Below are 14518 nucleotides of genomic sequence, written 5' to 3'. Positions count from 1 at the left end.
TCAAGCACCTTTTCTGATCACAACGCTATGAGATTAGAAATAAACTACAGGGGAAAAAAACGTAAAAAACAGACACATGGAGGCTAAACAATACATTAGTAAATAACCAAGATATCACTGAAGAAATCAAAGAGGAAATCAAAAAATACCTAGAGACAAATGACAATGAAAACACAATGATCCAAAACCTATGGGATGCAGCAAAAGCAGTTCTAAGAGGGAAGTTTATAGCAATACAATCCTACCTCAAGAAACAAGAAAAATCTCAAAAAAACAATCTAACCTTACACCTAAAGGAACTAGAGAAAGAAGAACAAACAAAACCCAAAGTTAGTAGAAGGAAAGAAATCATAAAGATCAGAGCACAAATAAATGAAATAGAAACAAAGAACACAATAGCAAAGATCAATAAAACTAAAAGCTGGCTCTTTGGGAAGATATACAAAATTGATAAACCTTTAGCCAGACTCATCAAGAAAAATAGGGAGAGGACTCAAATCAATAAAATTAGAAATGAAAAGGGAGAAGTTACAACAGACATCGCAGAAATACAAAGCATCCAAAGAGACTACTACAAGCAACTCTATGCCAATAAAATGGACAACCTGGAAGAAATGGACCAATTTTTAGAAAGGTATAACCTTCCAAGACTGAACCAGGAAGAAACAGAAAATATGAACTGACCAATTGCAAGTAATGGAACTGAAACTGTGATTAAAAATCTTCCAACAAACAAAGTCCAGGACCAGATGGCTTCACAGGTGAATTCTATCAAACATTTAGAGAAGAGCTAACACCCATCCTTCTCAAACTCTTCTAAAAACCGGAAGAGAAAGGAACATTCCCAGACTCATTCTATGAGGCCACCATCACCCTGATACCAAAACCAGACAAAGATACTATAAAAAAAAGAATATTACGGACCAATATCACAGATGAATATAGATGCAAAAAGCCTCAACAAAATACTAGCAAACAGAATCCAACAACACATTAAAAGGAACATACACCATGATCAAGTGGGATTTATCCCAGGGATGCAAGGATTCTTCAATACACGAAAATCAATCAATGTGATACAGCATATTAACAAATTGAAGAATAAAAACCATATGATCAGCTCAATAGATGCAGAAAAAGCTTTTGACAAAATTCAACACCCATTTATGATAAAAACTCTCCAGAAAGTGGGCATAGAGGGAAACTACCTCAACATAATAAAAGCCATATATGACAAACCCACAGCAAACATCATTCTCAATGGTGAAAAACTGAAAGCATTTCCTCTAAGATCAGGAACAACACAGGATGTCCACTCTCACCACTATTTTTCAACATAGTTTTGGAAGTCCTAGTCATGGCAATCAGAGAAGAAAAAGAAATAAAAGGAACACAAATTGGAAAAGAAGAAGTAAAACTGTCACTGTTTGCAGGACATGGAGAATCCTAAAGATGACACCAGGAAACTACTAGAGCTAATCAGTGAATTTGGTAAAGTAGTAGGATACAAAATTAATGCACAGAAATTTCTTGCATTCCTATACACTAACATCAAACAATCAGAAAGAGAAATTAAGGAAACAATCCCATTCACCATGGCAACAAAAAGAATAAAATACCTAGGAATAAACCTACCTAAGGAGGTAAAAGACCTGTGCTCAGAAAACTATAAGATACTGATGAAAGAAATCAAAGATGATACAAATAGATGGAGAGATATACCATGTTCTTGGATTGGAAGAATCAATATTGTGAAAATGACTATACTACCCAAAGCAATCTACAGATTCATTGCAATCCCTATCAAACTACCAATGGCATTTTCCACAGAACTAGAACAAAAAATCTTAAAATTTCTATGGAGACACAAAAGACTCTGAATAGCCAAGGCAACCTTGAGGGTAAAAAACAGAGCTGGAAGAATCAGACTCCCTGACTTCAGACTATACTACAAAGCTAAGTCATCAAGACAATATGGTACTGGCATAAAAACAGAAATATAGATCAATGGAACAGGATAGAAAGCCCAGAGATAAACCTACACACCTATGGTCAACTAATCTATGACAAAGGAGGCAAGGACATACAATGGAGGAAAGACAGTCTCTTCAATAAGTGGTGCTGGAAAACTGGACAGCTACATGTAAAAGAATGAAATTAGAACACTCCCTAACACCATACACAAAAATAAACTCAAAATGGATTAAACACCTAAATGTAAGACTGGATACTATTAAACTCTTAGAGGAAAACATAGGAAGAACACTCCTTGACATAAATCACAGCAAGATCTTTTTTGACCCACCTCCTAGAGTAATGGAAATAAAACCAAAAATAAACAAATGGGACCCAATGAAACTTAAAAGCTTTTGCACAGCAAAGGAAACTATAAACAAGACGAAAAGACAACCAACAGAATGGGAGAAATTATTTGCAAACGAATCAACAGACAAAGGATTAATCTCCTAAATATATAAACAGCTGATGCAGCTCAATATTAAAAAAACAAACAACCTAATCAAAAAATGGGCAGAAGACCTAAACAGACATTTCTCCAAAGAAGACATACAGATGACCAAGAGGCACATGAAAATCAGCTCAACATCACTACTTATTAGAGAAATGCAAATCAAAACTACAATGAGGTATCACCTGACACCAGTTAGAATGGGCATCATCAGAAAATCTACAAACAACAAATGCTGGAGAGGGTGTGGAGAAAAGGGATCCCTCTTGCACTGTTGGTGGGAATGTAAATTGATAGAGCCACTATGGAGAACAGTATGGAGGTTCCTTAAAAAACTAAAAATAGAATTACCATATGATCCAACAATCCCACTACTGGGCATATACCCTGAGAAAACCATAATTCAGAAAGACACATGCACACCAATGTTCATTGCAGGGCTGTTTACAATAGCCAGGTCATGGAAGCAACCTAAGTGCCCATCGACAGACAAATGGCTAAAGAAGATGTGGTACATATATACAATGGAATATTGCTGAGCCATAAAAAGGAAAGAAATTGGGTCATTTGTAGAGACGTGGATGGACCTAGAGACTGTCATACAGAGTGCAGTAGGTCAGAAAAACAAATATTGTATATTAACTCATATATGTGGTACCTAGAAAAATGGTACAGATGAACCGGTTTGCAGGGCAGAAACTGAGACACAGAGGTAGAGAACAAATGTATGGACACCAAGGGGGGAAAGTGTGTGGGGGCTGGGGGTGGTGGTGTGATGAATTGGGAGATTGGGATTGACATGTATACACTAATGTGTATAAAATTGATGACTAATAAGAACCGGCTGTATAAAAAAAATAAATAAAATTCAATAAATACCAAAAGCAAAAAAAAAAAAAAAAAGGTTGTATCTGCTTTGATTAAATCATTCATGTGACAAACTGAGATACTTCCTCCCTGACTTTCTGGAGCAAGAAAGGTGGATTTTGTGTTTGTTGAAAAATGAGGAAACGACAAATTAACTTCGCCTATACTTTTTATATTCAGGGCAGCACTTAAAGGACTGTATATGATAAAACCTAGACTCTGCTAAGGAGAACAAACACCAGCACCACTCAGCTACCCAAAGTGAAGAAGTGCTAGGTAACCATAATTTGACTCTTCCTGTAACTCCCAGGGGATGTTGCCATTTGAATATGATCTTTATTTCAGAATGAAGCATTGATATAGAGACAGGTAAAATTTTTTAACATCTTTTTAATTCTTCAATCAGTGAGGACAATATTTTGCTGTTTATGAGTACAAAACAGCCCTGTCCTAGGTATACAAGGGTATACATAAGTCTGTAACATTATTAGCTACAGTGAAATTACTTTACTAGACAGCACAGCAAAGTTGGGTTAACTAAAGATATAATAAGAAAATGCTTTGAAATAACATGAAGTCAATGGACATTTGACTGTACAATTTACTCTTTCAAAATATAAACGTATGTCAGCTTATGTGTGTGAATTACACTCAGTCTCAACACAGCCACGTGTCTAGGATGTGTAAACAGCTCATAAGCCATTCTCTAAGGGGTGTAGTGAAAACTTCCAAAAGTGCCCCAGGTGTTTGTTCAGAGATAAGGGATAAACTTTAAGGCATTCTTCCAAGTGAATGTAAACTTTTCTGAAGTGGCCTTTCCAGTAACGTATTACTGTCGTGGATACACTGTACTTTAATTTATAGTGCTGTTGGATATTTTTAGTAGCACATCATCACACTAATTGTCACTTTTTAAAAATCAGCTTAAAAATCCTGCAATTATAAAAAATATCTGGGGTGCTGTTATTCTGTACACATTAGGCAGGCACTTTCTGTTGACTTAACTGTAAATCCTAGTTTCTTCTAATAATTTTTATCTTTATCTAGAATTGTATTGCTAATATTGTGTGCTAAATACCATGTTCACATATTGAGAAACAATGATTTGCCTACAGTTTGTCTAATTTAAATCTGAGTTGAGAATTCCTCTTAATAGGTCATTTTCTACAGAAGCATTCAAAATAAATAGTGCTACTCTTTGAGCATGTTTCAACATGATGACGTCTTTCTGTCTGTTATGTCTTTTTCCAAAGTAATTTTCAGAGCATGTGAACTAAACTGACTACTGGAGATGTGGATACAGGCCATTATGAGAGTCCCCTTGTAGTGACCAACTAGTTTCATTTAATTTCCTTCTTTCCCTTATAATTGGCAGAGACCACCAGGTAATTATCTGGATTCATGTCCTTAAGGGTTGGAGATTTGCTCTGGATGGGGGATGTCTTGCCATCCACACGGGAGATCTGCAGCATCCGGCAGGGGTCGTGTTTCAACAAATACCCTGCAAAAGTTTCCCAACCTCCTCCCACACGGACCATGACATGCTTGTTGTGCAGCATCTGGAATGAAAAGAGAGCGAAAGAGTTAAATTCTGAGAATTCTTGCAGTATCTCAAATCAGCTTCCAGCTCTAGCGTTGTTATTGTTTTCTGTTTTGTTTTTCAAGCCCCCATTGTCCTTCCACTTCTTGCACAGTGTCTGAGTTAGCATACAGTTTATGAGAGAAGCTTTGTTTCTCCCATGCAAGTGGATCATGAGTGGTACATATCCCCAGGATCCAGCTTTGCCCTGCTGTGGGAATCAGGGTGTAGGTACAACCCCTTGCTTGGTTCAGCGAGTCTAGAGGCTCCTTGCTGACGCTGACACCTGACGTTGCATCACAGTCTCATCATTGCCCAATTTCCTGCTTGCTGCCTCAGGTCAGAGCTCTGTCTCCCCACTGGGTTATTCCCCTCTGAACCAGGACTTAAAAGACCATGGAAATGCCTGCTATGGAATATAGTTTTTTTTTTCATTGAAGTATAGTTGATTTACAATATTGTTAGTTTCAGGTGTACAGCAAAGTGATTCGTTTATACATATATATGTATATATATTCTTTTCTTTTCAATTCTATCCCATTATAGTTTATTACAAGATATTGAGTGTAGTCCCTGTGCTATACAGTAAATCCTTGTTGTTTATCTATTTTTGGAATATAAAGTTAATAATCACACAAATACTCAATGCAAAATAGAATTGAAAATGCACTCAGAAAAATTGAAATCTTCCCTAGTCACTGTCTGAGGCTTTCAAGGAAAGATATTATGGAATGGCCAAACATTTATGTTGTCTTTACTCTCATTCTTCTTAATTACAATAGAATACTTCTTTAGAAACAAAACAAAAACAAAAAAAAAACAAAACCCTTACCTTCAGGGCCATGAACCATCTAGAGCTCCAGGGTTAACAAGGCTACAGACTGAAAAGGTGAAGAATATGTGGTTCTTTCTACCTAGTAAAAACATGTCCGAGTTGTGGAGGATTGGCACAGGGAGCCAAAGATTTGATCTTGGCTTCTTTCAAATATCACAAAATGGAAGAATAAGGGGGAATGTTGCACCTTCACCAAAGACCTCTCCCCTGCCCGAAATATGATGAACACACAATGGCAATGTAATCTTGGGAAGGGGATATAGGTTTGGGAGGGGTTTGGTAAGTACTTTTCATGGTAGAGCCTATGAAATCTCTCCGAATTCCTCTCACTCTGTGTTACCTTCAGATCTGGATTTTTTGACTCCTATCCAGTGGGGGAAGACTTTGCTCTTAGCTGTTGAGATTCTGATGAGAGTTTTGGATTCTCTTTCTGTATGCCTGTACCCACAAAATATTGCATATATATTTAGGGCTTTCACAGACTCCCAAAAATCCATCCATAGGCTCAAGGTAAGAAATCCTGAAACATGGGGTCGACATAAGGCAGTTTTCAAAATCAAATGTCGTGGAAAGTAATAAAAATGTGTTGAATAACAATAATTAAAACTATTAGACTCATGAGAATTAAGTGTAACTATGCTGGTTATTCTCACTTAGAATATTAGAATTTTAGAATAGAAAGGATCTGGGGAAACATTTTCTAACAAGAAGCCTTCAAACTTATTTTAGCACCAGCATCTACTCATTAAATAAAATCTCAGTGGGAACCCATGAAATATAAAGCAGATAAGAGGAGTCAGGATTTAGCTTATAACCATTCTGCCTCCCCAGGTCCGCCAGTGGTACCATGTTCCTGTTGTTTAGGATGAAGATACTGAGGCCCAGATCTTTAATGTGATTTCCTGACTCCCAGTCTAGTACTCTTCCCACAACGTCCTCCTTATAAAATCCATCAAGGCTTTTATAATTTTACGGGCCTATTTTCATTCCCACAAGTTCCTGGGTGTGCCTCTACTTCCTGTTTTCAAAACTTGGGAGTTACTGGGACAAAAACTGCAAAGGCCAGGGTCAAAAGAGCACTTTGACCCTTTCTCCCATTGTTCCAAGAGCACTGCTTTTGCCTATTGTTGAAGTTCTGGTACCTCCTAGCCCTGTAAATTACATTTAAGAATGGCCTCTAAACGTCCTTGGTATGAATGTCCCTGGCAGAATGCCCAAGTTCACTTGACTGTGAGCAGGCTGTTTCAACCAGAAAGAACCGCCAGCCAGAAGAGTTTTTAAACAATTAGTGAACTCTGGGAAACAGTGACAGAAATGTTTTTTCAGCCTGGAGTATATGATCATGAAGGTAAAAACTCTGCTTGCAGATTCTTTAATGAATCCATAGGACAATGCAAAGTGGATTCAACATGAGACAGAGTCATTCTGAATGTGAGTTACACAGGAATTAAATTTCTGCCCATCTCGTCTTCCAGAATCTTCCTATAGCTAATCAGCCACCTATAATTTCCCAAAGAAAGCCAATGGTCAAACTGGACAAGTTTCAAGCATGGGATTAAGATATCAGAGCTACAGGTGTTCCTATAGCCTGATTGTAGAGATTTAAATTCCATGCCTTTTCTTAGAACATGCTCAGTCTCAAGAAAAAAGAAGGAAGAAACGAATGCCAACCTCATGTCCATAAACAAAATCCCTATTGTTTAACCTAAAAGCAAATCAACCTGCTATAAACTAAATTGCTCTCAACCCTTCCTTCCCTTCACAGCATTTACCGTGCCAAACCCCAACCTTGGATTAAGTGTATAATCTTCTTCCTAAATCAGGGCTGAGCTGCTGAGCTCTGCGGGAAGTACTCCTTCCACCTCAGATATTAGTGACATTAGACCAACTGCAATTAATTGAGCCTTTTATTTTTTGTTTTGGTCAATCCCATGTCTTATTCCTCTCTATTATTCTCAAGTACACTACCCATTTCATCCTCATCAGTCTACCATGACTTCATCTTTGTCAGGCATGGCTTCCTCTCTCTTGGTACCTCCACTGACTAATTCACTCCAACCTACCTTTATCCTTTACCCTGCCTTTCTTGTCACAGAAATAAGTCCTTCTATTCAAGGTCAAGTCCTACCCCCTGTCCTAATCCTCATTTCCACTCATGAAGAACCCAGCTACATCAAACATCTCATCCTTCTTCTCTCTCTCTCCAATTTAGTGTATAATGGCCCTTACCCTTTAGGAAATAAATGTATCCAAGCCCCTCCCACTCTTGTGCAAAGAAAACTCTTCTTTCATCCCAGTCTACTTTGCTCTCATACCTTCTCCTTACACCTGAGCTTCTTGACAGTTAAGTTTACACTCAACGTTTTCACTTCTAATTTCCTATTTACTGTCCAACCAACAGTAGGCATTGCTTCTGCTTAACTGACTACATGAGAAAGAAAACCAGATGACTTCTAGAATTATCAAATCCAGTGGACTGTCCTTAATCCTTGTCTTCTTTGATCATTCAAATAAGGTATCTGATAGTATTGACACTCCTTCCTTGAAACTCCTTACTCTTTCACTCTCCATGACAAGACTCTCTTATTTGGATCTCCTGATACCTACCTGAGGGTTCTCTCTCTGCCTCCTTCACAAGTTGTATTTCTTCTACCTATTTTTAAGTTTTGCTTTTCCAGGGGATTCTGAAATTATCTGTCCTTTCTCTACTGCTTTTCTCAGTCTAACCACTCTCTATTTGCAACCTCATGGTTTTCACTGCCATCTATTTTTGTGTCCCCAAACTATAACTCTAGTCCTTGTTTCTTCCTGGAGCTTCCAAATGCAAAGGCAACCTGCCCTCTTCCTTCCCCTAGGGCCCCACAGGTCTTTCATCATAGGGTTGGTGACATGAGCAACCTCTGTACCTAGTCAGATACCAAAAACATTCATTTCCCACTAAATGTTTCTCAGGATCTTTGCTACCATTGCCACTACTTAGTTCAGGGACTCATCTTTCCCTGGTCTATTGTAGAGGGCTCACTGCCTCCAGGCTTGCTGTGTCCAATCCATTTAGTAAACTGCCACCAAAGGGAATTCCATAAATGCAAGTGTGATCGTGTCCTGCCTAAATACTTTCACTACCTCCCTCTCTCCCGTAGGGTGAGTCACTTTATTTGCATATGTTACTCTCCGTGACTACTCCTGCCAGCCTCATCCCTTCCCTGAGCCCTGGGACCCATGAATACTTGTAGTTCTATATTCCCAGATAACATACTCTTTCTTTCATGCTTTTGCACATTTGCCCCTAAATGTGGAACGTCCTTTCTGTTCTTCCCTCCCTGCTCACCAGGACCACAAACATTTCCCCAATTCAAACATCACCTCCACCTGAAAAAATCTTCCAGGGTCATACCCCTCATTGATAAGGGAATCCTTCCTTGACACGTGCTGTTTAGTTTACACATGATTTCACTGCTTTGCTCATACTACCGAATTGTAACTATTAATTTACCTGTATGCCCCTTCTAATAAAATGGAGCTCTCTGAAAAGAGTGATGATGTATCTCTCATGTTTGGACTCTCACATATGTGATCTCAGAACAGTGTCAATAGTGTAACTGTATAGTACTCCTTTTCATGTATCTTTCCATACTACTTACTTTGCCTAATGTAAGATATCAGTATCAGTATTACTCCCATTTTATAGATAGTAAAACTGATGCTCTTAGAAGAACTGATGATCTTAAACAACTTGTGCAAGATCACACAACAAATCAGTGGCAGAACTGGGACAAGAATCCTTTTTGTTTTGTCTATTATACCATATCCACTTATTCTGTAAAGCTCCTAGATTTGGATTTTCATACCTGCTTAGTTACTTACAAGTGATAATTTAGCACACGCAAGGAATTATCAATGTCAGAAATAGTTATAAGTTGCTTAAGCAGATTAAATGCTCACATAAAATGATTTATAGTTTTATGTCCTAATAAACTTTAAATAAATATTATATTTAATTTAAGAAGGTTATCCTCTAAGTGGCCCTAATTGTTTCAGAAATAATTATGTGTCAAGTACAGGTGATACAATAAAATATATTTATAGGTCTCTGTTGGCATAAGGAGAACTGGGCTTTGATTCTCTGTTCAGTGTGCATTTTACGGCTCCTTTATTTTTAATGCTTCACAATGTTGAACAATTTTGTATTCTCCATTCCAAAAGATAACTCGTTTTGGCTAATAGGGCTAATATATATGTGAATTGAATATTCAGTGTAGTTTTCTATGTTGTTTGTTGCATTTCTCTCTTTTTAAAATATCTTTATTGGAGTATAATTGCTTTACAATGTTGTGTTAGTTTCTGCTGTACAACAAAGTGAATCAGCTATGTGTATACGTATATCCCCATCTCCCCTCTGCCTTGAGCCTCCCTCCCACCCTCCCTATCCCACCCATCTAGGTCATCACAAAGCATCAAGCTGATCTCCCTGTGCTAGTTGCACTTCTCTTGAGTAAAGAAAAATAAGTTAGAGTTGCTATAAATATTCCCCAACACTGCACATTGCAAAGCAGTAGTTTTTGCATATTAGGCCTATTCTAAGGTTGCTATTTTCTACAATTGACCTCATTCCTCACCATGCCCCTGATTCTAACAAAGCGAAGAAGATTCTTTACCAATTTAGCAACATTTCTCAATGCTGAAGGGGAAAAGAACAAAATAACAAATATCTTGTCTCAACATTTCTCCCAAAGGCCTTAATGAAGTTTCATAAGCAGATCTGGGTTATTGTAAACATTTTCTTTTTTGATGTCTATGAGTGACATACAAACCTTGCCCAGGGAAAAGAATCAGTAGGTCTCAAAGTTATGTTTTTGTTTTTTAATAATTTCTTCTAGTAATGGGAGAAAGAACTCCCATTCTTACCAAGGGCATTTTGATTTCTGCCTTTGTCCTATTATGATATTTAACTATGTGCTGTTTTCTTAGTAGGCCTCTTCTCATATGTCAGCAAAAGGGAAACTTTTTTCTTAGTTGACACAGAGTCATAATATTAGAGCACCTACTATGTGCCACATAATCTACAAATATGCCTTCTTGAATTAAGGAGGATAAAAAAATTGAGGTCATTGGCAATGCTGTCATTTCACAGATATACAAACTGGCAGACAGAGGGTCACACCGGGGGTTTCCAGAGCCAGGCTAGAAATCACACCTCCTTTACTCCCAATCTAGTACATGGCCTTACAATTGAACAGCTATACTCTTCCAAAAATTATTATTCTAAAAATGAATCCAATCTTGAAAGGTGGATGAATCACTTAATATATTGACCCAGCAGTGGTTTATAACATGTCAGATAAGTCTTTTGATTTACTGGATTCAATGCACATCTTGTTAGGCTACACTATATTTACCTAAAGCCCACTTTCTAGTACCACCTTTCAATCTTATTTTCCTAACACAGTAAGGTAACAAACTATCCCATAAACAACAAATTCTGTAACTCATCCAGATACTTAATTTAAAGGAAAAAAATGGGTTGAAAGGAAATAAGTTAATTCTCTTATATCAACTTACAACATAATGGAAAATCCAAAAAGTTGTAGAAATGATTAGTCAATAGCTTCCTACAAATTTTGAGATCACTGTGGTATCAGGGGGCCTAGTGGTCTGGCTCTTATGATATGTGATAACAGGACTTCAGGAAGAAGATTTTTTTTCCTTTCTAATTATTGGAGAGACAGACTGCAATCACATTATGTGCAGTTAAGAACTTAAAGAAAGAAAAAGTATGTATTTTTCTTCTTGGGCACATTAATCAGAATTACGTCGACTCACTTTTTGTTGACAAGGCAGAGCTGATATTTATGTATGGATCACAGAAAATCATATGTTTTACTAAATGAAAAAAAAAAGGTCACATAAGAGAGCCAGGAAGTATTATGGATTTATTGGTAATGTATTTGGCTTTTAAGGTGACCAGGTTGTATAAATTTATATTATACAAACAAAAAACAAGCAAAATACCACCACCAAAAATAAATAACAGGAAATGTCTTTTAGGTATGCAGAATTTAAAGTTAAATGCTTTGGGTCTATATCTGATAGCTTTATTTTATGAATTCCCCAGCATAGATCTGCTTGCATGTTCACATCTGTCCTAAATCATAATTCCTATGAAACGCTTCAGGTGTCGCCACCTTCTCAGCAAAACACTGACACATCTCTTTCATTCTGATTTGAGTCTTTTGCCCGCGAACTTGAAAATGCAGGGAAGCAGGAGTGTCTCTCAAGTGCTCTGAATACAAATGTCATTAGACCCGGAGGATGTGAAAGCTTTCCAGCAGGATGCCCTCATCATCTCACACTTCACTAATCCACCCTCCACTCCAGTGCCAGAGTGATCTTTGAAAAAGGGAAATCTGATCAGGCTACTGCCTTGCAATGGACCTGTGAGGGGTTCTCCATCGTCTGCAGTGTTTCTCAGCCATTTTTATTTCCAGTCCATCTGAGGAATATGACTCTTTCTCATCAGAACAAAAGCCCGTGGCAAAGATTCTGGGAAAGCAAGGGTGTGAGCGTGCGAGCATGCATGGGCATCTGTGCTTGTGCGTGTAGGGATGGGGCAGGATCTGCATCTCTAGGGTGGGCAGAAGAACACATAATCTGAGGAAACAATTTGCCAGTGTTTCTGATATCCCCTCCCCTACCTCTGTCCCTCTCCTGCCCCCATGAGAACAACCACCCTGAGACACCAAGCACTTCACAGTCCAGTTCCTTTCCCACCTTCTTTCTCATTATGCCTTAATGATCACATACTGTTGTGCAGGTTGCACACTGCACAACTATGCGCTATACTGTGGCCCTACCTTTCTGTACCCATGACCACCTTCCAAATTATTTACCCAACAAATATTCTGAACTCCTTAGAATCCCCTGAAAGTTTCATCCCTTTCTACACGCAGAGAATTGTTCCACATTCACCAGGTGAATTAAAGTGAGTCTCTTCCATTGGCCATTCAACAAATACTTGTTGAGTGCCAGACAAGGTTATTCCTTGCTAAATTTTATGCCCTGAGGGCCTAGGGCAGTGAAAAGTACATAATAGGCACTCAATAAATGCTCGTTAAATGGATGAATGAACAATGTTAACACCTAGTAATGGTCCACCCAGGCATCACTGCCTTTATGGAATATTTTTGCACTCTCTGACATTTAGATTACCTTCTTTGGACCTTGAGATTTTCCTGCACAGACCTCAAGCAAAGCACCTACAATACTTTGTTGCCTTATTTCTTGTCCATCTTTCTGACCTCTCTAAAGGGTCACATCCTATTCAGCTTTGTATACCTGGCAACTATTACCATATGTGCTATGTAAAACATCACATATGGAAAGATAAGAAAAAAGAAAAGATGAAATGCTTTGTCTTTAGAAGGAAGAGTCTAAAAAAAAAAAACAAACCAGGATGTGAATGATAATCCACATCAAACATTGTTTAAAGAATTCCTTTGAGAGAGACAGATTTTGGGTCAGAGAAGGAAGCTTTAACAGGAATCATATTTAAAAGGGGGAGATTGTATTGAGAATCAATAGAGCAATGGACAGAAGAGAGAGAAAGGAGAAGGGGAAAGGAGAGAAGAAGAAAGCACCCTGAATGAATCCAAAAGTAAGTGTATTATTCTCTTTGTTATCTCCCTTCACAAATTCTCATAACACCAGGAATGCATATTTTTAAAAAATATTGTTCCCTATAGTAACAAATCACTTGATAAAATTTTCACCCCCTCCTCTTTCTCTTTCAATGCTTAAGTATCTGGGGTCACTCTCATTAAGCCCTTCCCCACTTAACTGACCACAGTGGCTTATATTTCTGCACAAACTGTGAACTGTTCTCCACCTGAGCCATCCTTCTAAGAGGCAACCATCTCTGACACGGACTGAGGAGAGGAGACAACCCACCTAAATTTAGATCAGTTTGGCTTCCTGGGGCATCATATGTTTCCTAACACATCCTTATCAACCCTGCTCTCGGTATGCTTTTACAAGCCCTCATAACTTGAGGGAAAATATTGTTTTTAGAATGCAGTCATCCAGAGAAAGAGTGTTAAATTAATTTATAGGACAACAGACTCTGTCATCATGTAATATTATACTGAAATGGCATACGCTGAAAATTGGGCGACTGGGAATTCAGCTCTCTGCCTAAGGTACCCTGACACCTGGAGGAGTAAGATGGCAGGTGTTCAATCCCTAGTGGAAAGGCTGAAACTTGCATTTTCAAGATACGTGATGAGGTCGCCTGTGAATAGGGCAGCGCAGGCTCTGTTAACCACAGGTGACATATGAAGGCTCCTTTTTGTCAAAGGTTGGGGATTCATCTCAACATCTCTAGCTACTTGAAATTATAAACGGTTAAATACTACCCAAATTAACAGGCTTCTGGAATTATCGTTTACAAATAATTTTTCATATTTATTGTCTCATTTTTATCTACCTAACCATCCTTTTGTTTATTACGCCCTTTTCCTAAATAACGCTTCAGAGATTTGAACTACAGTCACCAGAGCAGAAGCTACCATCTGTTTTGTCTTTACCAGACTGCCTAGGTATGGTTACCACTAACTAGCTGTACAACCCTAAGACATTTATTGAATCTCTCTGTGCTTCAGTTTCTCAACTGTAAAATGATTATAGAGGTTTTTGGATAAAGATATTAATACGTGCAAGCATTTAGCCACGTTGCCTGGGGCATGATACTCAATAGCAACCTGCCATTATTATAATT

General features: G+C 38.0%; 1 protein-coding gene across 13 annotated transcripts in view; it reads right to left on the bottom strand.

Annotated features, from left to right (window-relative positions):
* Window positions 1-3704: 3704 nt before the first annotated feature.
* Window positions 3705-14518, bottom strand: part of GAS2 (growth arrest specific 2) — a 159992-nt gene continuing 149178 nt past the window's right edge. For 12 of the 13 annotated variants that reach the window (XM_082476712.1, XM_082476715.1, XM_082476706.1 and 9 more), the window contains one exon: window positions 3705-4893. In XM_082476712.1, coding sequence (XP_082332838.1) covers window positions 4675-4893 — 219 coding nt within the window. In that variant the 3' untranslated portion in view covers window positions 3705-4674. The remainder of the gene's footprint in view (window positions 4894-14518) is intronic. The other variant, XR_014267937.1, reaches the window with a different exon arrangement.

The sequence above is a fragment of the Balaenoptera physalus genome (assembly GCF_965194825.1).
Source record: "Balaenoptera physalus genome assembly, chromosome: 10".
NCBI classification, from domain to species: domain Eukaryota; kingdom Metazoa; phylum Chordata; class Mammalia; order Artiodactyla; family Balaenopteridae; genus Balaenoptera; species Balaenoptera physalus.
The sequence above is the reverse complement of the archived record's forward strand: the minus strand, read 5'-3'. Positions and strand labels throughout refer to the sequence as shown.